The 22,493-nt window shown below is 44.1% G+C and overlaps 1 protein-coding gene across 1 annotated transcript in view; it reads right to left on the reverse strand.

Moving 5' to 3' along the window:
- Positions 1-1,074: 1,074 nt before the first annotated feature.
- LOC119387709 (calcitonin gene-related peptide type 1 receptor) overlaps positions 1,075-22,493 on the reverse strand; it is a 43,624-nt gene continuing 22,205 nt past the window's right edge. Inside the window, exons 9-15 of the mRNA XM_037655188.2 lie at positions 21,914-21,974; positions 18,799-18,865; positions 14,424-14,509; positions 11,582-11,717; positions 6,216-6,257; positions 5,162-5,381; positions 1,075-1,473 (exon numbers count right to left, since the gene is read on the reverse strand). Coding sequence (XP_037511116.1) covers positions 5,274-5,381; positions 6,216-6,257; positions 11,582-11,717; positions 14,424-14,509; positions 18,799-18,865; positions 21,914-21,974 — 500 coding nt within the window. The 3' untranslated portion in view covers positions 1,075-1,473; positions 5,162-5,273. The remainder of the gene's footprint in view (positions 1,474-5,161; positions 5,382-6,215; positions 6,258-11,581; positions 11,718-14,423; positions 14,510-18,798; positions 18,866-21,913; positions 21,975-22,493) is intronic.

A 22,493-nucleotide genomic window follows, 5' to 3' on the forward strand; every position in this document is an offset into this window, starting at 1 on the left:
CCACACGTGTTGAAACATGACCGCGGAACAAAATCTCTATATTTCAGGATCGGCGTTCAGATTTGAGTAATTCTTAAGAGAAGTACCGATATGTACTGAAAGCTTCAATACACATTGGTTCTTCCACTGTTCGCTAGAAAGCCTTAGGGGATTTTCCACGCGGATGCCACGAAATCCCGGATCCTAGCCATAGACAGCTTGGCTTTAAAAGGGGATTTTTTTTAGAGCGCAGCTCTCACCCGTTCCTGCGTTGAGCGTCGTCCCTCGTCGTAACCGAGCTAACGAGCACGGCGAAAGATGAACGCAGAGCGCGGAGAGTATGGCGAAATTGTGAGGAGGAAAGCTGACTGCCACACGAGACTACGAGATGGAGCCGTAGTATTTGCTATCAGCGCCGCCGCCAAGATCCTCAGCAGTTCGCGCCGCTGAAAGGAAAGCTGAGTGCTGTCGCTGAGAAGATCCTGCCGTTCACGCCGTCGAGGCCGAAGCCTATCGCCACCGCCGCCAAGGAAACCGCGAAATGAAAACGCGCGCGCAGCGGCGCTCCCATTTCGCTCGAGGGTGTACCTTAATCGTGGTAATTTCTTTTTTCTTTCTTTTACGCCAGAACCAAATCTTAAAGCAATGAACTAATTAGCTCAACATCGCACTTTGCTGGATCGGGTTTTGATTTGTTGTGCAGCTGTGATGAAACATTAGGGTGTTTTATCGCTCAAGTCTCAACTGCAGTATCATGAAATGCAACGTTTTTACAGTGGTTTGGAGACTCGGCCTTGTTGGTACGACGTACTGCTGTCATCTGTCTCTGCCAGTGTGTTCACCGTGCTTTACCAGCAGCAACTTCCGAACAGTAGACCACTCACAAGCTCCACCGAAATGGAAACACCAAATCAGGCGAATGCACGGTTTGAGACGTCGACGCAGCGATGTCACAAATACTTTAGTGTAACGGTTTACACGTGTTTGCATAAGGAAAGAGGAACAGTCATATTGGGGTGTCGACGGCAATGCCTCGAGACGTCTATTTCACAGCTGTCAGACAAGTGGATGGTTCATGTATCAGGCGTTGCACGGGATCGTTATACGTAGTTCTCGTTATGTAGAACTTTCCACAGTACGGTTTCGAACACATCCGGCTGGCGCTATGCAATGGAATTCACATTGCTTCGGAGGAAGGTCTGATATAGCTGTAACACTGACAGGTGGATTCAGGATGAGAGGGTTACGAGGATGATCCCTGCTGCTCCTCGCAGGTACCTAGAAATTCGTTTACAAATCTTGATTCCCACGACGGTTGATCACGTTCAAAACGCGTGGGCTCTTCATGATGAACACGTTCCGACTGAATGACATGTCGACCGACGAGACACGTGTGGAGAAGGACTTGTGGGTCATTGAAAGGGTGTCTTTGTTATTACACTATCCCCGCTGAAGTAGATAGCGGCCGCGCGAACGCCGCGACAGGCACCGCACCTGGAAATGGGACAGGAAGAAAGACGAAAGGTTACACACCGCAGAGCTACGTTGATGAACCTAAATTACCAGCGTGGCATGCACCAGCTTATTCTCACCTACTTTTTAAATGCGAAGCATTTCTTAGCGAACCTCAGGCACTTTGGCCGTTTCTATCTACGTATCTATCTATCTAGCCGCCTACGTCTGGGCGCTCCCCTGGTCGCCTCCATAACTTGTAATATACCAAAATTGGCATAGCAGGGGAGCAGAGTAAGACGAACACGATTCACTGGTCATGACATGAATAACGCAAAATACATGTCGCGTACGTCACGAAACCCTTTCTCTCAGTCACGTGTGGCACATACCCGTAAACCAGAGTTAACGTTATGCGGGTGTGTGCCACAGGTGATACAGAGTCTCAACCAACACAGTAACCGCGAACACACACAATGACACGCAAGAAAAGTGATAATAATAATATTTGTTGGGGTTCTATGTCCGCAAACCACGCTATGATGTGAGAGACGCCGTTGCGAAGGGCTCCGGAAATTTTGACCATCGGGTATTCTTTAACGTGTACAGAGATCGCACAGAACACGGGCATCTAGCATTCTGCCTCCATCGAAATGCGACCGCCGCGGCCGGGATCGAACCCGCGACCTTCGGGTCAGCAGCCGAGCACCTTAACCGCTACACCACCGCGGCGGACGCAAGGAAAGTGAGGAAACTGAAGATAGAACACCCCTGGAAGACGCTCAAGTACCATCCACTCGTCCACGTGGTTCGCAACGTTGACCACGTGGATTACGCAACAACCGGCGTCAATGCTTCCTACAATAAATCTGCCGAGAGAACCAGGCCTCTCATCATTACCGGTGACTTCAACATTGATTTATCAAGACCCAACAATGTTTGGTGCTTATACTACGTGAAAGACGGATTACATGTGGAGAGGGCATCGAAAGACCTCGCTGCCACCTCCATGACAGGAGGAATAATAGATCATTTCATCGTAAGAGGCATCCAGGATTTCCACCAGCTGCACTATACCTCGCACTTCATTACACGTAGACTCATCATAGCCGCGATCATGAACGGATCCGATTAACAAGTTCGGTCCAGTGGTGCTCACTGATCATGGTGATGATGACCTTGTTCAAGAACTGTCAAGAGCCCCTTCTACACATACACACGGGTTCGTGAAACGTGCTTGCGTTCGCCGTCCTAACGACAAGTATAAGCATAACAACTGTAATTGTGACAGTAACGTACGTGCAGTGCGCCTGCGCGTGCCACCTGGCTGTGCATATAGCTATAGGGAAACTTTCCCGAATGAAGCTTAGTTGGGAGTAACGCCTGTCCTGTGCATCTGTGTTCCTTCTTTGTCCTGTTCGAATTCGGGCTATCCAGTTTTGAAGAATATAAGCTCTACAGATCAGCCTACCGCTTCTGGTGTTGGTAACACCCATGTTGCTGTTGCCATCGTTACGCAACTGTAAACAACTGGTTATATAATAGATATGCGACTCTTCAACATATGAGTGTGCATATACCAATTCCTTATTTCTATAGCGTCATTCCGTAACGTTTCGCTCAATGTGAGAAATCACGCCAGTCACCATCCCGCGCATGCTTCGCATAACATCGATTCCCACGGTACGTGGGATCTGCCAAAATTTTCTCTCGACACGCTTAACTTGTCTCTTATCTCTTGCCGGGCAGCGATTAAAAGTCGATTGAAGTTTAGTGCCATTGTATTCTTGAGGCAGTAACTATCGAAAAGTACGTGGGGACGGGTGCAGTTATATCAGCCCATTTGTAGCACGACATTTGAAATGATATTACATGAAATCCCGTATTGCTGGTACAACAGGTGAGAACACCAGCGATTACGTACGTGCGTACTTTCTTTAATTCTTTCCCTCCTCTCTTTCTTCCTCTCCTTCTCTTTCTTTCTTTCTCTCTTTCTTTTCACTGGAGGGGGGGGGGGGGGAGGGGTGATCTAGATGTACATAAAAACGCCGCTAAGGTGGCAGCCCTGCCGAAGACAAGTCCCTTCGACGAAACGTTGACTTCACAACAATGTTTCTCATGCAGCGACTTCCATCATTTTAGCCACAGAGATCAAGCATGCGACATTGCCAGGCAACTGTGCTAGCTAAAGAAAGGCACATCTACGCTTAAAAGAAAAAACAGGTTTCAAGTAGCTCTGAACTGTACACAAAAGCTTACTTCTAAGCAAACTTAAATGCGCTAGGGTATAGGGCATCACACTGCAAGGAAATATGTCAGCAACAACGCGCGGGCTTGAAGCTTTATTTATTTTTTCGTATTAAACCTCAGGCTTACCGCAAGTCAAACTTAACTATAACGTATATGTGACCACGCGAAATCCCCCATTTTAGTGACTCCTTACGACTACTCAGTGGTAAAGTGTGACTAAAATATGGGATTTCGCGCAGTCACCTATACGTTATAGTTAGGTTGTCACTTTTTTTTTAACCAAACATCTGTGCGCGCAAACACACACATATATAGGTACGTATATAGGCCTCGATTGTAGCCGATGTGAGAAATTATAGCTGTGCAATATGCCCGTCCTAACACGTGGCTTATTGATCAGCTTCGGAGAAATTTTATGAACAGTCAAGATGGCGCCAGTGGTGACTGGAGAACTACTGTACTAAAGCGAGTGTAACCAGGTCAACCTCCATGCCTTTCCTTTGCCTTTCTCTCTCTCTCTCACTGTAGTAACGGCTAGGCAAACATGAGTATGCGTTGACACCTGAAGAAAATAAAGAGCCTCTCTCTAAACACAATGAATAAGCAAAAAGTCAGTGACATCGTTCTTACTCTGATCCTTGTCGCTAGGTTTAATAAGTGTGTGAATAATAATAATAATAATAATAATAATAATAATAATAATAATAATAATAATAATAATAATAATAATAATAATAATAATAATAATAATAATAATTCGTATGCGGGAGAATGAAAAAAGACAAACATCTCGATTTCGAAAATCTGGCGTCACGGGTCCTTTAAGGAAAAATCAGTTTCGGCCCAAGAGCAAAGCAATTAATGCGATAGCAACATATTGGAGTGTTATACGAAGTAAGGCTAGCAGCTAACTCTTTTGGATCCGATCTCTCGTACCTCTACAAAGCGTTGCTTTAAGCGAATACGGCCGCTCCACGGAGCGAATCGATTTTTTAGCTGTCTATCGTCGCAACGCGAAGCGGTGAATGCACAGCACGTATATGAGCCGTCTACTGATGGCTGTCGAGATAGCGCGCATGCCAGCTCTCGCGACCACGCCCTTAAAATCAAAGTCCGCATTTTCTGCTCGAGCGACGCCCAAAAGGTTCCCTTTCATGCTTCTTCCACCGACGACAGACGGGTGAGGAGTTTCCTCTCTGCTTGAGGAGCCACCGATCGGCAGGCCTTGCACGCGGGGCGATTTTATCGCATGCGCCCTTCGTGCGACGGAGAAGCCCGGCTCGTTTCTTCTCTGCTTCAGCCACGTTCGTCCCCAGCGCTCGCAGGCTTTCGCTAGCGCGTAGCACATACGATGCGCGAGGCGATATTGTCGATTTGGACTTTATACGAAACATGACGACGACAGCGACGGCTAAAATCCGCTGAGGATGTCCATGTAGTTGCTATCGCAAGAAAATGCAGGTTGGATTACGACACTTACGTTGTGGTGCAGCAAGACAGTGACTGGGGCCGAACGCATGAAGCTGCTTCGACTGCACCGGCGGCCGACGAGCCACGGGTCGGAGTGTGAGCGTTGGGGGTTGCTCGCGTCGTCAGCAAGCTAGGACCTGGGTTCGCGTTGAGCGTCTTCGGTCGCCTGCCCTCGCCAGCGACGACTCCAGCTTGACGAGCTCGATGGACCGCGTAATTTGGCCCTGAACCTGTAGAGGACGCGAAAACGCTTTAACTGATTGCACAGTGCACGCCTTCCCACCTTCATTTAGGACAGTATATGCGGTCGTATCTTTTAAAAAATGCCGGTGGGGTGTAAAGCAAGAAGTTGCACAGCTTGTACGACGTTTGTGTTGTTTAGAATTTGCGGCCATTCTCTGAGCGGCAGATTACACAATAAAATTTACTGATCCCGGGGAAAAATGCCTTCGAGCTTGATGTAGCATAAATTGACGGGCGTATGCCTACGTATGTATGTGTTCGTATATATATATATATATAAAATATGTTTTTACAAAGAATGCACAGCTACTGTGCTGCTCGTTTGATGCGATTTGAACAAAAGATGAGAAAAATAAAAAACTATACAGACCTAACAAATCAACACCAATACATGGGAAGCCCGGTTTGAAACATGAAAGCATAATGAAAGCTATGAAGCTTTATATATATATATATATATATATATATATATATATATATATATATATATATATATATATATATATATATATATATATACACACACACACACACATAATTTTGTGTCACATTATTACGGAATCGTTGCTTGTGTAATGCGCACTTCAAGGATTTTAGCTTTATTTCACCGTTCATACTTCACTTTTCGATTTCGTCATACCTTAATGTGTACCGATAAACGTGATTTTAGAAAGAACACAATAGTTCATTAATGCGTTCTTGTCGACATATGAAATAAATAACATCAAACTCCCTCTAGATTAAGTACATTTAGCTTAGGAATGTAAAGTACAATTAAGAAAAAAAAAAGTGTTCAGGGAGCGGCAGGAAAAGCGCCTCACCTCTCCGTTGAAGTAGCAGAATATGACCGCCACAAAGAATCCCTGCGCAAAAAAAAAAAGAAAAAGGAACGGTGTTCAAACAGAAGAGTTAGCGTATATAGAACGTGCTCCTATAGGCGAAATTATGACAATATAAATGTGTACAAAGTGCACCAGAGGGACGAGCAAACATTTGAAGAAGGTATAGCGCTGATGACCGCGATTTTTAAATGTGCTAAAGCTTTCTTTGCACCGCTCCCAAAATAAACTTAAGTTTTATTTTTAAAACAATTAAGAATCAGCTCTTTATGTCATAGCAGTGAGATCTGATAATTTCGCAACAATTGGTATTTTACTTTTACAATAATAAAACACAATATGTAAAGTTGGTACAAAATTTCTATTAGGAATCGTGTGTCGTTGAGGTTCTTCAAACAACTGAATTGCTCAGTACGCTTAACAAAACTTGCATAGCAAAGAAAACGGTTGCACAATGACAGTCTATGTTTATCAAGAACCAGAAGGTATGCACAATGCTGACAGGCATGCTAGCAACCTGAAAGATCACTTTAGCTCACTACGTTAGATGTCAGTGTTACGTACTCATAATTACGTGAAGAAACAAGTGAGTGTTAAAATTGCAAAAGTAAAAATAAAGAGCTTCACCGGATTTCTTGCAGATTGACGGCTCACATCTAAGCTTTTAAAGAAAAGAACGAGTCGAGATCAAATTCAAGTAATTGCAAACACAATGTGTTCGTTTGTTGCAGATGCAGTTTTCACATTTTTGCTATCATATAACGCACAAATAGTGTGCTCGTTACTAATATCTGATGATGTAGAAAACACGGAGATTTAGAGGCGGGAAGGTACGATGATCATCGACTGATGTGGGGTAAGGTATGTGCAGCTTTACGAATAACAATATCGTTGACAATGTTATTCACAGAGAGAGAAAACGACGACGTTCGATTTTACTTCAATAATTTTCTGTCGTCCTGGGTAAATGCAGTCTTTGATAAATGGTTTGTATTGCACGCTTGTACGAAAGTGGGAGTTCGTCTCTACAGATCGCGACAGGGCTTGTCGAAAAGCTATAGTTGGATACCTTTGGTTATGCACTATTGTATTTGGAATGATAACTATCAGCTGCTCATAAAACTTTTTTTCCCTAAATATTGTCACGATGCTGTTTTCGCTCGGCAGATTGGAGAGAGAGAGAGAGAGAGAAATAACTCTATTAATAAAGTACAGCGAACTTGACTTGGAATAGGCCTCTACCCCGGCCTAGGCATCGGCCGCGAGCCCTTGGGCTCGGGCTGCTTCCTCGGCTCGCTGGACGGCTTAAAGTTGTTCTTCGACTGTGGAGCTGAGCAGAGCCTCCTCCCAGCGCACCCTGCGGCTCCATACTGCCTCCTCATGGTTTCCGTGTGCTTTGTCGTCTAAGCTCGCGGCAATATTTTATCGTTGCATTGGTTGTCATTATGAAAATATAAAAGAACTGTCTCAAAAGTGCAATACAACTTACGCACAGTTGGTTTAAAGTCAGATTGAGCAATATGCCAGAAGTTTATCAGTGCCGTTCCGTTTCAACCCTCTCTTCTGTCTTTTTATCTCTCTCTCTCTTACCCACCCCCTCTCTCTTTAATCAGTATATCTGCTAAAGGGTGGCTCGGCAAATCCATGATTCGGTGGCCTGCAAGTTAGACGAACGCTCTCTAAAACGGAAGAAGCCTCATCCGCATGTTTATAGTCGTAAGCAACGACAGAAATCTCTACGAATCATCTGCTATTGGTGTGTGGATACCGTCGGCGAATGTCACCATTGCCGCTACTCTCACTCAACGTACGTCCGCTGCTGCCACTGAGCTGGCCGCACAGCGGAGAGCGCTTGTATATATCAAGGATAAGAGACCCGATTCTTGGGTGATATTATCCGACTCACGAGCCGCACCGCAGTGCCTGAAATCACCACGTGCGTCAGATCAACTAGTCCTGGACATAAGACGCTTAGGCAATGATACTCATGAACTACACCACGATGTTGTACTGCAGTGGCTACCAGCTCACTGCGGCACAGAAGGGAATGTTTGTGCTGTCTCCGCTGCCAGAGCTGCACATGATGCGGCATCTAAGAAAATCGACATTCTTTTTTTAAGAAAAGACTAAACGACTTTGGTATCTGCGTTCGCGCAGAGTCTGCAGCGAACAATATGGTGCGATGCAAGTAACCAGTACAGACCGCTGCACAGAATAGACCCGACGTGTGCTTTTATATGCCACAAGGACTAACCAGGTAAGATGAAACGGGCATTTACCGGCTGAGACTCGACGTTGCCTATACGAAATATTTCAAGCACAATATTAAGCAGTCGGACTCGCCCACGTGCACTAAATGTAATACTCGCGAAAGCTTAAAACGCGTCGTCTTCGACTGTTCCTGTTATGACGGAGAACAACAGATTCTGAAGGCAGCACTTCATTTGCAACGCGGCTTGAGCTTGGAGCTGCGGCACCTTCTCGGCCCGAGACAAGACAACGGTTGTGCGATGCGCAAAACAAACGCGCAGTTGGTTTTTTTTTTTTTTTGAGGAGCACTCGAGTTAACGAGTTTGTTTATAACTCTTCTGTGTAGCCTATATATGTGTGTTTGTGACTGTATGCACTAGTTGTGTGTGTATGTGATCATGGTATATATCATAGTCATTGCCCGACACCTGGAATAGCAAGGAAGGCGGTAAACCAGGCTAACATCCCCGGGAATTTCATTAAAGGTTATTATCTCTCTCACTTTCTACGAACTTACGTAGGGAATTATTTTGAGGCTCCACACTGCAAGCGAATGTATGGCAATTTCTTTTGCTTCCTTAATGATGGTGTGTACCTAGTTCCGATAGAACGACACCTGCCATATATTATCAGTGCCGAAGAATTTACGTCAAATGACAAGCTCTATCGTTTGCCATAAATCCAATAAGACCAAATCCAATCCAATCTCTGTGTGTAGAATGCCACTTGCGGGGTCATGTCCCTTGTATTCATTTGTTACTTTTCGACACATTCACAGCGACGCATTCACACGTATGGTAGCGAAGTATTCAATTCAAGTAATCTTCATTTTCACAGCTATGGGTATCGACAGAAAGACTGCAGGTTTCATAAGTGCAACGGTTTCAGCGTATGATTAGTGATCAGCGCCTTCAAACTCTGCGACAGCTGAACTGAATGTAAGATACCTTCACCGTAAAAATTGAATACACATGTTCATTTCTATTAAAGAGTAATCTAGCTGTCTACGCTTCATAGTGATTACGCAAGAAGGGGACTGATCGAGGCACTCGTTTCTTTGTTCGACAGAACCTGCCTTAACTAACGCCCTTCGCGCTTAACATGCGTTACACGTAACTCAATTGTTAAGCCTGGCTTACTTGTTGAGATGAGTTTTCAGAAGCTTTCGCTCACTAACCAAATTACCCTTGGTCAGGGGCGTAGCCACGTTAGGGTACACCGGGCCCGTGCCCCCCCCCCTCCCGAAATTTTTTTTTGCCATAGCATACAGAGCAGAAAATGACACTCGACCACATCTGCCTGCTCGTCCCCACTACAGATCAAGCAGGTGCCCCCCCCCCGAAAAAAATTTCTGCCTACGCCCCTGCCCTTGGTGCGTGAATTGAAATTGTTTTTTCATACCCCGTCCGGTTAGCTCTCATATCCTATTACATATATCCGATATTTATGACGGACAACTGGAATTTCTAATGAAGGAGAACGCTTCATGGACATACCAAAGTTTCCGAGTGTCGGAATGACTACCTACTGCCGTATTAGCGCAGGCCGAACGCCTAAACCCTTGGGGGAATTACAGATAAGCGACTGAAGGCAATGTGACAGCTGACAACGGATGTTCCATATAATGAACACTGACGCGCCGTCCGCATAGAATGCGGCACCTCACAAAAGGAATTACCTCGGCGCTCCAACCATAGTTCTCGCAGACACCCGTTAGGTAATCTCAGTCTGCCCTATTCCTTACGCAATGGCGCTGACGTAGGTCCATCTCTATGTAGGTGGTGCTGTAAGAGCCGCGTACATTGTACTTGGGTTAGCAATTAGGCTTAGCGGGCAGTCAACCACATTCACCTCTTAAATTCCAGCTGTATCGTTGCCAAGAGGCATTATTTGCGGACCGGCGTCGCTGAGTTACGTCGGAGCATAGAGGGTTCGGATTAACGTCCTTCACGGATGTGACGGTTAGATGAAATTCTCGCAACGAGAAACCACAGAAGTTTGGATTAGCTTTGTGCAAATTACACGAAAAAGTGTCAGACTGCTTATCACAAAGCCGTTAACATGCAGCTTTGTGATACATCGTTAACAACTCTCTAAATTCCTTGGAGTTTAAAGAACGTGTTCATTCGTTCTGGGGTTATAATGGAACGAGAAGTGCGATACGATGGGGAAGTTTCGCAGATGATATTAATAACGCACTATGTACCATCAGGTATATCCTGTAGCATGTAATCACTGCAGAAGACAAAGTTAAGTAGCAGCAGAACAAAACACCCGAACTCACAAGGAGATGAAGACATCGAGTCTTTTTGCTACCTTTGTCATATAGAACTCTGCATAATAAGTAAACTTGTTGGTAACCTTCTGCTGTACACTCAGCTAAAAACGGAAGTTTTCAGTTATCTGAAACGCGCTAATAAGAGGCTCACCCTTAGACATAAGTGCACAGGAAGGGGGCGTTGAAGAGATTGAAAGTGGCAGAACAAAGGTTTTCTCTGGAGTCGGATCATATCGACAAAAGGACCTGCCTCGCTCAAGTAAGTAACTGCTTTATTAATAGCTACCTTACAATCATTTATTTCTTTGTTAGGCCTTATGTTCACGCCTGGCGATGGCAGCTTTAGTCAATTCCAAAGTTAAACGAAGGACAATCCGATAAAATATTATTGTATACCATGAAGCTAGGTGTCGGCGACAAGATACGCGAAAAGAGTTTGTTACTTTTGTTGCCACTGTTGTTTTAATGTATGCTTTGTGTAAAACGTAACGCCCCATAGTGCTGCAAACTACGCCGAGAAAGAAATGTTTCTTACATTTTAAATGCCCCTAAATTATGTAATCAAACCTGGAAAGGTTAGCTACACTCTGTACTGGAGAAAGAAAAAAGTGCAGAAAAGTTTAGGACAATAAATTAAGTTATAGCATTATGCTTACATATTGATACAAAAGGACGCACAGAACAGGATCAGCGGGATAATGCAAAAAATTCGCAGCTGTTTGAAGAATAATTGCTGAAATTGTCATTGGTGCGTTGTAAGTGGGCAAGTAGGAACTTGGTGCTTTGTAAGTAGCATTAAAACGGACAAATGACGTCTCACCTGTAGACCATCCGATGCTTTGCTGATGTACTGATATACCTCCCAGGCTCCACAGTTTGCTGGGCTTCTGTACACCGTCATTAGAAAGTGCATTCCAAAGAGCGGGAACAAGACCAGCACCGCTCGTACGGCTTTCCTGCGCAAAGAAAGCAAAATGCCTAAGAACCTTCGATGCAGATGTTTGAGCTATTTCATGACCCAAAGGGGAGAGTGTTTAGAATTGATGGAGTTATTTAAGATTGCTCCTAAACTCCGAATGAATTCGCTAGCTTGAATTGATGGGCGAGATGGTGAAGCTTTCCTTGACATATTTATTTCCTGTCCCATGAAGCACTTTTAATTGGGTTACATTGCTTCCACCCTAAATGTTTTAAATAAAAAGCATATGTCTAATTTACCCGGTACGCATCCTGCCAGATACAACTACCGAAAAGACGCCTGTTTATTTCGGAAAATGCTTCCCATCAATGGCATAGGGCTTCATTCATGTGCTCCAGAGATACGTAAGGAAATAAGACAGCATAGACATTAAGCGCAGACCCGACGTGGTCGGTTAGCTAGCGTTATGCTTAGGGTTATAACGCATTATGTTGTGCCATGTTGTCTGTGTGACGTTATATGATATGTAGCATTATATAGCGGATTCAACTCGTGAACGTGGGGGCGCTGAGAACGGGAAACAGTGAAATCATGCTTCTTACACAGATATCTCGGAGCGCTGCAGAAGCCAGTGTGCTTAAACCGTCAAGTCTTTAACTACAGTTCCACTAACAGTTCCAGGTACTGCTTTTCAAACAACGTTCATGGGAAGATGGGGGCTTGTATTGATAAGAAGGAAGGAAAACAGGAGAGAGAGAGAGGAAAGGCAGGGATGTCAACCAGTTTAACATAACCGCTATGCTACCCTGCAAAGGGGAATGGTATAGGGGAGATTGAAAGAAGAGTAAAGAAATAGAGAAAGAGTGGGGGAGTAGACACACACATAATGTCACAGAGCAGAGCGGCAGTCTTGCGTGGTAAACGGTGTCATTGTGAGTCAACAGCCGCTCGTGCAAGTCTGTTGTCCTTAGAAATTTTAACAATGCCTTGGTTGACTTAATTCTCGATTACTTTTCCGGATGATATTGGAGGATAGTTGCTAGCGACATCGGCCTGTTGCCAAGGCGAGTGAGAGCGATTGCGAGTGATCGCCTCCGCACAGTGTCGCGAGGACAGTCGCAGAAGGTATACTACAAAGTCTCCTCAATACCGCAGACGTCGCAAAAAGCGTTGTCGGTGATCCCTACACGAAACGAAAATAACTTTGCTATTGATGAGAAGTGGTTGAACAACATATGTCGCTGGAGCCAACGTTTTGACATGGGGACTGCCCTAAGGCAAGTATCCTGGGAGTAGCCAGAAATATTTTTAGGGGAGGGGTGGGGTCAGTGACCTTTTATGGGCATTCGTGCGTGCATTAGTACGTATGCGTGTATATATACACACGTGAAATTGAAAAATTTGGGGGCGGGGCGGGGGTTGAACCCTCCCTACAACCAACAGCTACGCCAGTGCCCTGGTCGAAACCTAGCTCCCAGAAACACTCCTTACTAATCCACTTTTCATCTGGTAAAGCTCATTATCTACGAGTACCCTTATTTATTTGTCAAGTAAACACGTTTTGTTACGAGACATATAACCTCTAATTTAATCTGCGTTATTAAGTGCGACATGAGAAATCCTTTAGCAAGGGGTGTCGCTGAAGACCACGTTTCGAAAAGTGGTCTTTGTCTTCTTCAAGGCAACAACATGACCACTTCTCTAAACGTTGGCTCCAGCGTTACCCCCTGTTCAAGGATTTATCTCTTCCAGCCTCTATCTTCTCCGTAACGTCTGCCTTGTTTGGATTAGTGCGGCATGTAGCACATGTTATCGTTTCAGTGGCTCTCCACTACAAGCTTTACTAAGCCTGTCCGACCAAAGGAATCAGCGCACCACGCAGAGAGCTACGCCAGTTATACGCGGTATTGAAAGGGGCACCTATGCGTGCACTGGTAGGAGCGAGATATTCGCTGCATATTTGGGTACAAACTGACCACTGAAACTGCTCAAGCGGGGCGAGTCCACGCTAATTAGTTTCATAAGAGTACTGGTTATATTTCCGCGACCCGCAACTAAGATGCCAGTTTGCTGTACTTCTTGGGTGTACGGTTGCTTGCTGCGCATGGGGGTTAGCGATCCCACATGAAGGTGAACATCAGCCGTTGTCTTCGGTATGCGTATGCAAATAAGTGTCCGGTCTAAGATGCCGTCCCAGTATCCACTCGCTGTTTAATCAGAGTCAAAGAGCTTTCACGTCGTGGCAGTGTAAGAACAAAGTGCTAATTCCCCGAGAAGTATATAAATTTAGACGTAGGTGTTGAGGAGGAGTCCTGGGCTTGTGGTACCTTACTGGGAAAGGAAACAAAACGAAATTACGCTCGCGGAATACGTTGCGCGTCTTTGCTTTAGGAAAAGTATACCTAGTCAGGTAGGCTACGTGAGTATTTTCTGATGTAAACAATGTTACTCGTAACTAAGTACTTCCTGGGGAAAGCACCCGCACTGGACACGCATCGATTAATAAATGCAAAGCATTGTTAGCTTTTTTCTTCTTCTGCGTTTACACATCTACAGTGAATTTTTCTTTGAGTACATGTTCTCGGAAAAGTCTTCCATTACTTCCTTTCCCTAGTGAACTTATAACTGTTCCGTTTCGCACACTTCGTAACAGGAAGTTCTTGTTAATCATTCCCATATAGAGTTTTGTATTTCCTTATTTCTAAGCGTTCAACCGCGCTGTGAGCGCTTTTGAATTACTTACCGAAACTGGCTAGGTTCGCTAGCGTGAGTGCTTCTGAGCTTGGTGACGAGGACGCGAATGATGTTGCAGAGGAAGACGAAGTTTGCCTGTAAGAAAAGAGAGAAAACGGTTAAAGCGCAACAAGTACTTGCCGGTAAAAACTTAGCTTACATAAAAACGATAATCATAAAACAAAGGTTACGGCGCGTATACAACGCTCATGCATTCGATAACCTCTCTATGCGGGTTTTTTTTTACCGGCAAGCCAGAACGTTCTTGCTCGCGACGCGTCGTACCGGTTCTACTTTAGAGGACAGCGACTATCAATATTAACGCCGAGATTGAGCAACGCAACTCTTTGTAATTGAACTAACAGCTAGATGCCTCTTTTCATTGAATTACCTCGATGAGTAGCTGGAAAAACACCGGAGAAGTTTTTATTTTTCGACGATGACACACACGTTTCTTTGAACTAGGGACGGGACAGCTGGAGTTTTCAGTGGTCCCGCAGTAACAGACCTCCCACTGTTGTATGTGTTATACGTGACATTATTCAATATGTGAACAATTTGATTCAGGTTATCGTTTCTTTAATTTGTGTGCTTTTGCATAGAGATAAATTAGACTTCTAGCGTTCATATGTAAAACGCATATACTGTTTCTGCTTCTTTTCTTTGTTTGTGTACAAGTTACGTGTACAATAAAACTACCCCTTTATGGGCATTTAAATACGGAACGGCCAGATGTAGTTCGCAGTGGTCCCGCGCCAACAGTTTCCCACACTTGTGTGCGTATATGCGACGATTTCGAGTATGGGAACAGACCTGTTACTTTTCGTGTTGCCTTTAAAACGCGTATGCTTATAGACGCGTTTTAGACATATGTGACATATTAGACAGTGTGTGTGCGTGTGTAATTGTGAAACTTACATACTGTGTTTGTGTATTCGTTGTTATTCTTGACTTCACATACAACAGGTCACTTTTACATTGAGACTTCCTTTTATGATTACTGCCACAGTAGAGTATATGCTCTAAACATAGTAATACTATCGAAGAAACCCATAGTACTTCTGTGGCCTCATTACCAGGGTGGTCCTTTAATATTTTTGACCCCCCCCCCCTATTACATTTATACAAAAAATGTGACAACTGCCTGGTACAGCTTCGCAGTCTTTGATGAATCATTCGCTCAGATTGGCTTATATTTTAAAGTCTGTTTTTTTCTAATATTCCGTACATGTGAATCTGTATTTTGACGAAGTGCCCGTTGAAAAGAAAAAGATACTGCGCGAATAATATTCGTGATTATTTCACATGACTGTCACGAATGGCCCCTTAAAGACCACCCAATATAACGGCGTGGTTCTTATCCGGTTCCCCGTATATAGTTCATTATTACTGGCGCTACGGACGGAGGCTTCACTTTGCCATTGACCTTAGTAGTGATTCAGTGGCGCGGGAAAAACTCCATTCTCTATATGATGAATTGTTGACGAGGAGACGGTCAATATGCGCGAGGTTGTTTCAGCGGGTGTTGTTCGTGAAGGCCGTCGACACTGCGACCTTGCGTTCAGAGATGAATAATAAAATACGTGCAGCCGAGGCCACTTTCTTTACGACGCACTTATAGTGTCAGGAACCAGGGTATTTTACGCCCCTTAGGGTGATAAATGATCCCGCCTTATCCTTTTAATTTCATCCATCTGCACCGTTTATTGCGTGTGTGCTCGCGGACTCGTCAGTAATTTTTTGCTTTCTATATTTGGTAAGCTTTCAAGTTGTTCAGCCCTCAATGGAATTATTCCCTTACTGTAAACAACAACTGCTTACCTAAAAAAAAAAGATTATGGCGTGTATTTGCAGGCACTCATTGCTGTGACTGCCGTCTCGCCCAAAGCAATTACCTGCTACATTTACAGAGAGTTTTGCAGCGAAAAGATGCAAGAACAATGTATGATATGCACATTGATACTTACTCTAACTCAAGGAATCCAAGAAGGACAAAAGTTTAGGGAAATATAGAGGCTTGAAATTCTGAGAAATCGTTGAACAGGGAACGTCGCTGGAGCCATCGTTTCGACGAGATGGCTTTTCTTCTTCAGTTGCTGCCCTGACAAAGACAAGTCCGCTTGTCCAAACGTTGCCTCAAGCAATATTGCCTGTCTAACGAGTTCTCAACACTTCTAACGCAAGGAAGATATAAGATTCCATAGGACGAGAAAAGAAATGCGTACAACGATGCTTCTGAAAATGTTCGGCATTGATTAATGGCAGTTTCGTGTGCTCCCCCATGTGTGCTTATGATGCTGTCACTCACTCTCTTTTCTTCTGTCTCTCTATTGGCCCCTTTATCTCTCTCCCCCAGTGCAGGGTTGCAAACCGGACGTGCGTCTGGTTACCGTCCTTCTTTTTCCTTGCTTCTCTCTCTCTCTCTCTTTGTGGATGTGCACTTGAACCACTGCTTTGTGAAGAAGGCTTGTACGCAATGGTTTGAACAAAAAGCCCATATACAGACTTTCTTATCACTCTTCACAAACACTTCACCGCAAAAGCGCTAGTGGACAAATTTCAAGTCTGTCTGTTGCGTCACTGACTGAAACACACTAGGCCGCATGTACTGCGAACGATGTGCATTTGATAAGTAGGAATTTTCTCTGAAGCACTGAAGGCTATTCAAGTGGGTGTCAGTTTTAAAAGAAAATAAAATTAGTTCGGCTTCGTTTGGTAAAAGCAACTCTCCGAGTCTCGTCACCGTGTTTGAGTGAGTGTGCAAGATAAGCCTTTCATTTGTAACCCGAGCTCACAGAAATTAAGCTTCAAGCACTTCCAAACTGCACTGTCATCATATTACGCGCAAGTTCTTGCTGCCTCCTCGAATGGAATTCTATGTGAGGCAATTAAAACACAGGATTACAAACAGCGAGAAATTTCTTAGAGTATGGATGATGTTGAAAGCTTCCCGTAGTTTTTTGATAACGCAAATATGTTGAATATGCTGGTATCCGGATCAGCGTCCGCATGAATGCTTTTGTGCCGCTAGACCAGGGGTCTCAAACTCACCTCAGCTAGCGGGCCGCAGTCACGAAATTTAGTGCTGCAACGGGGGGCGCGGGCTTGGGGGTTTGACAAAATATCAGCTAACGTTGCCTTTTGAAAGAATCCCGTATCTCACATATCCACATATCCCATATCTGCCATATCTCACATATCCCATATCTCACATATAGGTTTTTTTCTGAAGGGGATTTGACGTCAGGATTCGAGAAACATACCGATACGGACTTTCAGAATGACGAGAATCTGGACGCCGATTCTAAAACATGGACTTTTCGTTCCACGCTTATCCTTCAACGCATGGTGGCCGCACGGTGTGCCTCACGAAAAAATGCTTGAGGCCAGTCATGTATGTGTAGCTTATCCGAACAAAGCGTTATTTCAGTCCCGACAGGCGAGAAAATAGTGCCACTACTATTTAGCAAAGTTGAACGATGATGAACGTACATACTAAAAAAAACAAGAAAAGCATAGGATGAAGACAGTATGTGCGGGCGGGCCGCTAGCGAAGGGTCTGCGGGTCGCGTGTTTGAGACTCCTGCACTATAGACGAACAGCGGGCAACACGTATACTACGGAAAAAGCGAATGACCATTCCTAAGCTTTTAAATACTACTTAAGATGTAAAAAGAGCCGTTCCAGATTTCGCTCTCTCTCATTTTTTTTCTTTTACAAAGGCTGGTAGTACTGATGTGAGAGACGGATTGTAAATAATCTCGGACGCAGGTGTCGCGGATCACATATTATTATTATTATTATTATTTGGTTTCAATACATAGAAAACACGAAGACACAGAGGAAATAGGGAGGGAACAGGATGACAACTGCCACCTAAAGGGGCACAACGCCTGCCTGCTCATTTGGGAAAGGGGAAACATTGGAGAAAGGAAGATAGGGGGGAAAGAAAAAGGAAAGAAAATAGGTAAGAAAAAAAAACAAATAACACAGACGTAAACACGAATAAGTGGTCACAAGGAAAAATGTCTATACGCGCGAGGCCAAATCGGTATTTTTTAAGAAAGTTAGTAGGGCTCGATGGGCCTGGTCACGCCGAGCAGCACAACCCCTCGAGAACAGGCAATCATCAAGGTTCGTACACTTCAGACCAATAAGTCCATATTCCTTGATGAGCAGTGCTCGCTGCATAACAAATGCGGGACACTAAAAAATTGTGTGTTCTAGTGTCTCACAGGAGTCACACGACGTACATGATGGACTGTCTACACGACCTTGTCGGTATAAGCGCTCACGCACTAATACGGAGCCAACTCTTAGCTTATATAAGAGCGCTCTGTCACAACGAAGCAATCCACGACCACGAATACCAAAACAGGACTTACAAAGAGACAGAAAAGACCCGGAGCCAGCGTAATCCAGTTGTATCCCTCTATGTTGTCCATCCAGCAACTGCAACAAGAACAGAAAGTAAGCTCGATGTGCTGAAACAGCTTCTATAGTACATCAATGCATTTACAAAGCCAGCCTACAAAGGATGATATAGATAGCAGCGACGCAAGGCTAATGCCAGCGCATAGAAAAGCCAGCCGGTAGCCAGTCAAGGGCACGCAGTACAAGCATTCCCGCAAAAAGAAGCTATGTAGAGAAATCAAAGTTTGGTTCCATGGAAGGTTATAGGTTGATTACTGATGAATTTGTGCTCAAATTGGTGTATTGGGCATGAAGATGGCATCACACGAGCGGCGGACAATCACGTGCTAGCAAAGCAAGCTTCGCGGAAACTAAATCGTTACTGAATACTGCGTCTGGCATACCAATTTCTCAAAGCAGATTAATAGAATCATCGTAACAGGTGTGTAGCAAGAACCATATTCCAAAGGGTAGGTAGATTCCAGATTAATTTACTAATTCATCTGGAACACACACACATGCACACACGCACACGCGAACACAAAAATTCAAACGCTGGACGTACGTAGGACGCCGTAGAGTAGGGGGATTCTGGAATAATTCGAACAATGTCTGGCATTCTTTAACAGGCTGCCTAAGTACCTTTAAAAATCAAGCATATGTACGCGTTCTCCAACCTACAGCAGCTTGCCATACTCTCACATTTCCGGCCTTAAAAGAAGCATCGCCAATAATTGCGGAACTTTCCTTGTTTTATGCGTTATACGAGATGCATATTAAGTTTTCCCAGTTTGCCTTGTGAGCTAAACAAGTTGCATTGTTAATATTTGTTCATTATTATAGTAATTGATGAATATTATAGTTTTATTATTGCAAATAATCCACGAAGTGCATTGAAAGAAAAGAGTGTTAGCAGTGGGCACTCAAGAAAATCTTAGACTAAAAGTATTAGGCATCTACAAGACACCATAAGAGTGTCTTGAGTGTCCTTAAAGCAATGAACTGAGTCAAATAAGATTACAAGATTTTATTGAGCTTAATTCTGAGGATTAGGGTATTGCCGGAATGCATAAACGTTGGCTTAGCTGCAAGCTGCATGACTAAATGCATCGTCCAACGTCCATTTCACAAACACCAGCAACACGAGCACAAGCGCAGCAACAAGCAGATAGAGCACAGCACAGTGAAGAAGCCAGACCATATACGCTGAAATGTTTGTCTCTGGGTACTTACCTCGACGATTTTCTGTACGGATGCGAAACGGACACAACACAGTTATTTAAAAAGGCGAAAAAGGTATAGACCATATGACGAATATATGAATACTGCGTCGAAGCAACTCCGCCCAATCACATGCACAGTTTACGTAAGTACACAAGTTTTGAAAGACAAGGAATATGCATGTTCATGGCCCACGTAAATATTGATAGGAACGCACATTAGAAACCCGATAGTCGTTTTACGTTATGAAATACAGGGCTTTTTGTATCTACAATTCCTTTTGATAACAGTGACGCAATGGTACACACAGAATAAGAGAAAGTGGAGCTCTAGTTGGAAGGAATTTGTTATGGAAGAAGTTGGATGCCGGCATGGACACTAGCGTAGGGAAACATGGCGTTTATGTATACAGCAGGTCGAACTTTTTTCTATGATAATTTCGTCCACAAACGGCTGAAGCGAAAACACGACGACATCTATTACAGAATCAACTTGTGGTGTCTTGATCTGTCAAGTAAACCTGTCACGCGGTAGGGCTTCATTACGTTAGTTATTGAGAACTTATCGTGGTGGCTTAGCGTCAGTGACTTTGAGCTGCAACAAAGAAGGAGTGTGCGCGACCACCTCCGGGCCACCGAAAGGCACAACCAACCGTGCGCCTCGCACTGGGTGCGCGCTAAAGAACCCCAGATACTGAAAATGAGCCAGAAGTCCCCCACCACGGCTAATCTCAAGGTCGTATCCTGCTTTTAGTACGTGTATAAAATATAAATTAAACCATGCTGCAGGCCGCATTGAATTGCTTTGCCCATATTACCAATACCAAATCAGAATGATAGCATAATAAGTATAAGCGTTCTCTTGCTGGTGGAAGGAAATAACAAAAAAGAAAAAAATAAAGACGCAGGTCGTCATGTCTTTCGCGTAATATTTTTTTTTGAAGCTGCTTCATTCGGTGTTCCTCAATTAATGCTCCTAGATTACTCGTATGTACTTGTATAACATATTCATACTTATGTAACGATTTTAATTACGAATGAGATTTGGCCTCTCACGACGAGCTCTTCATTGTTGATCCGCAATAGCTTTGTGACGAAGCTATACACAAGCAATCTATGTCCCTAAACGAGATCAACGATATATGTTCACCACGAGATACATAACCTAGTATTGGCGATATGCATGACACACAGGATGAACCGCTTGCATGTTATTTACGTAATTCCGCAATACCAATATACAGGCGAACATATTAGGCAAATGTGTCGCTCGCACGAAACAGATGCATACCGTATTTGCTCGTGATGACCCTATACTTTGTTGATGTTCTTAAGAAGGGACTTCTACGTTTCACGTAGCGCAAAATTCGATGCACCTAAGCTCCTGAGCCGGTGCGGTGCACAGCACGTGTTCGCTTTATCTTGGAGTGATTGGATGAGGGTTCCGACTCTCTTAAAATTGTTGGACATTCCATATTAAAGCAAGCAATCATTTTCGAAGTGAAGGAGGCTAGACACTGTCGACGCGACCCTTCGCTACTCGTCGATTGCGCACTTTCGCTGATCCAACTGGCCGTTTACCATTTCGCAAAGACTTTCATAATTGTTTTGATGCTGCGTCTCAGCATTTACAAACTTCATCATCTCCAACATAACATGTTCAAATGTTTTCCACCCTTTCTTACGTACCTTCCTCCAGTTAACGTAAGCTTATCTAAACAGAGTGGTTTCTACATACGTGTAACGACATACTAATACTCCATACAGTATTTACGTAACTACATACATATACTGCATCCAGTATGCATGACCATGAGCGAGGTATATATGAGCGGCACAGAGCTGCAATGTTGCGTCATCAACTTACGGGTGGCCGGTCCGTAGGGCCCGTAGTGCTGCACTCATGGCGACGAATATTGCGGGGCAACCTGAATGCAAAGAAAGAATTCATTTGGCGCGCCTTTTCAATGGCTGCACGCGGGTTGCCGAGGCAACAGCTGCCGCACAAGAACGAAATCATTGTTGCCCGTCTAATAAAGCCCGTGCCGCTGGCCTAATAGATGCAAGTGGAGCAAGCGCTTGGAGTCTCCAAACCCCATGGAGAAGGCACAGAATACATTTGCGGAGCCCGTCTGAAGCATTTAAACGAATACGCCGCACGTGGCAAGAAGGCATAATTTGCCCATGAACTTACAACTCAACGATATATTCGTGTATTTTAAAGAAGGACTGTTTCACAATGGCGAATGTATCAGTCAACAGATTTTATTTATTTATTTATTTATTTATTTATTTATTTATTTATTTATTTATTTATTTATTTATTTAAAAATACCTTACAGGCCTCCGCTGAGGCATTGTGTAAGGGGGGCAATACAAAAAAGTGGACCTCCGAAGCACAACACAACATAACACAAGGTCCGTAACATAACACAAAGTTCATGAAC

Source organism: Rhipicephalus sanguineus, chromosome 3 (genome assembly GCF_013339695.2).
Source record: "Rhipicephalus sanguineus isolate Rsan-2018 chromosome 3, BIME_Rsan_1.4, whole genome shotgun sequence".
NCBI lineage: Eukaryota > Metazoa > Arthropoda > Arachnida > Ixodida > Ixodidae > Rhipicephalus > Rhipicephalus sanguineus.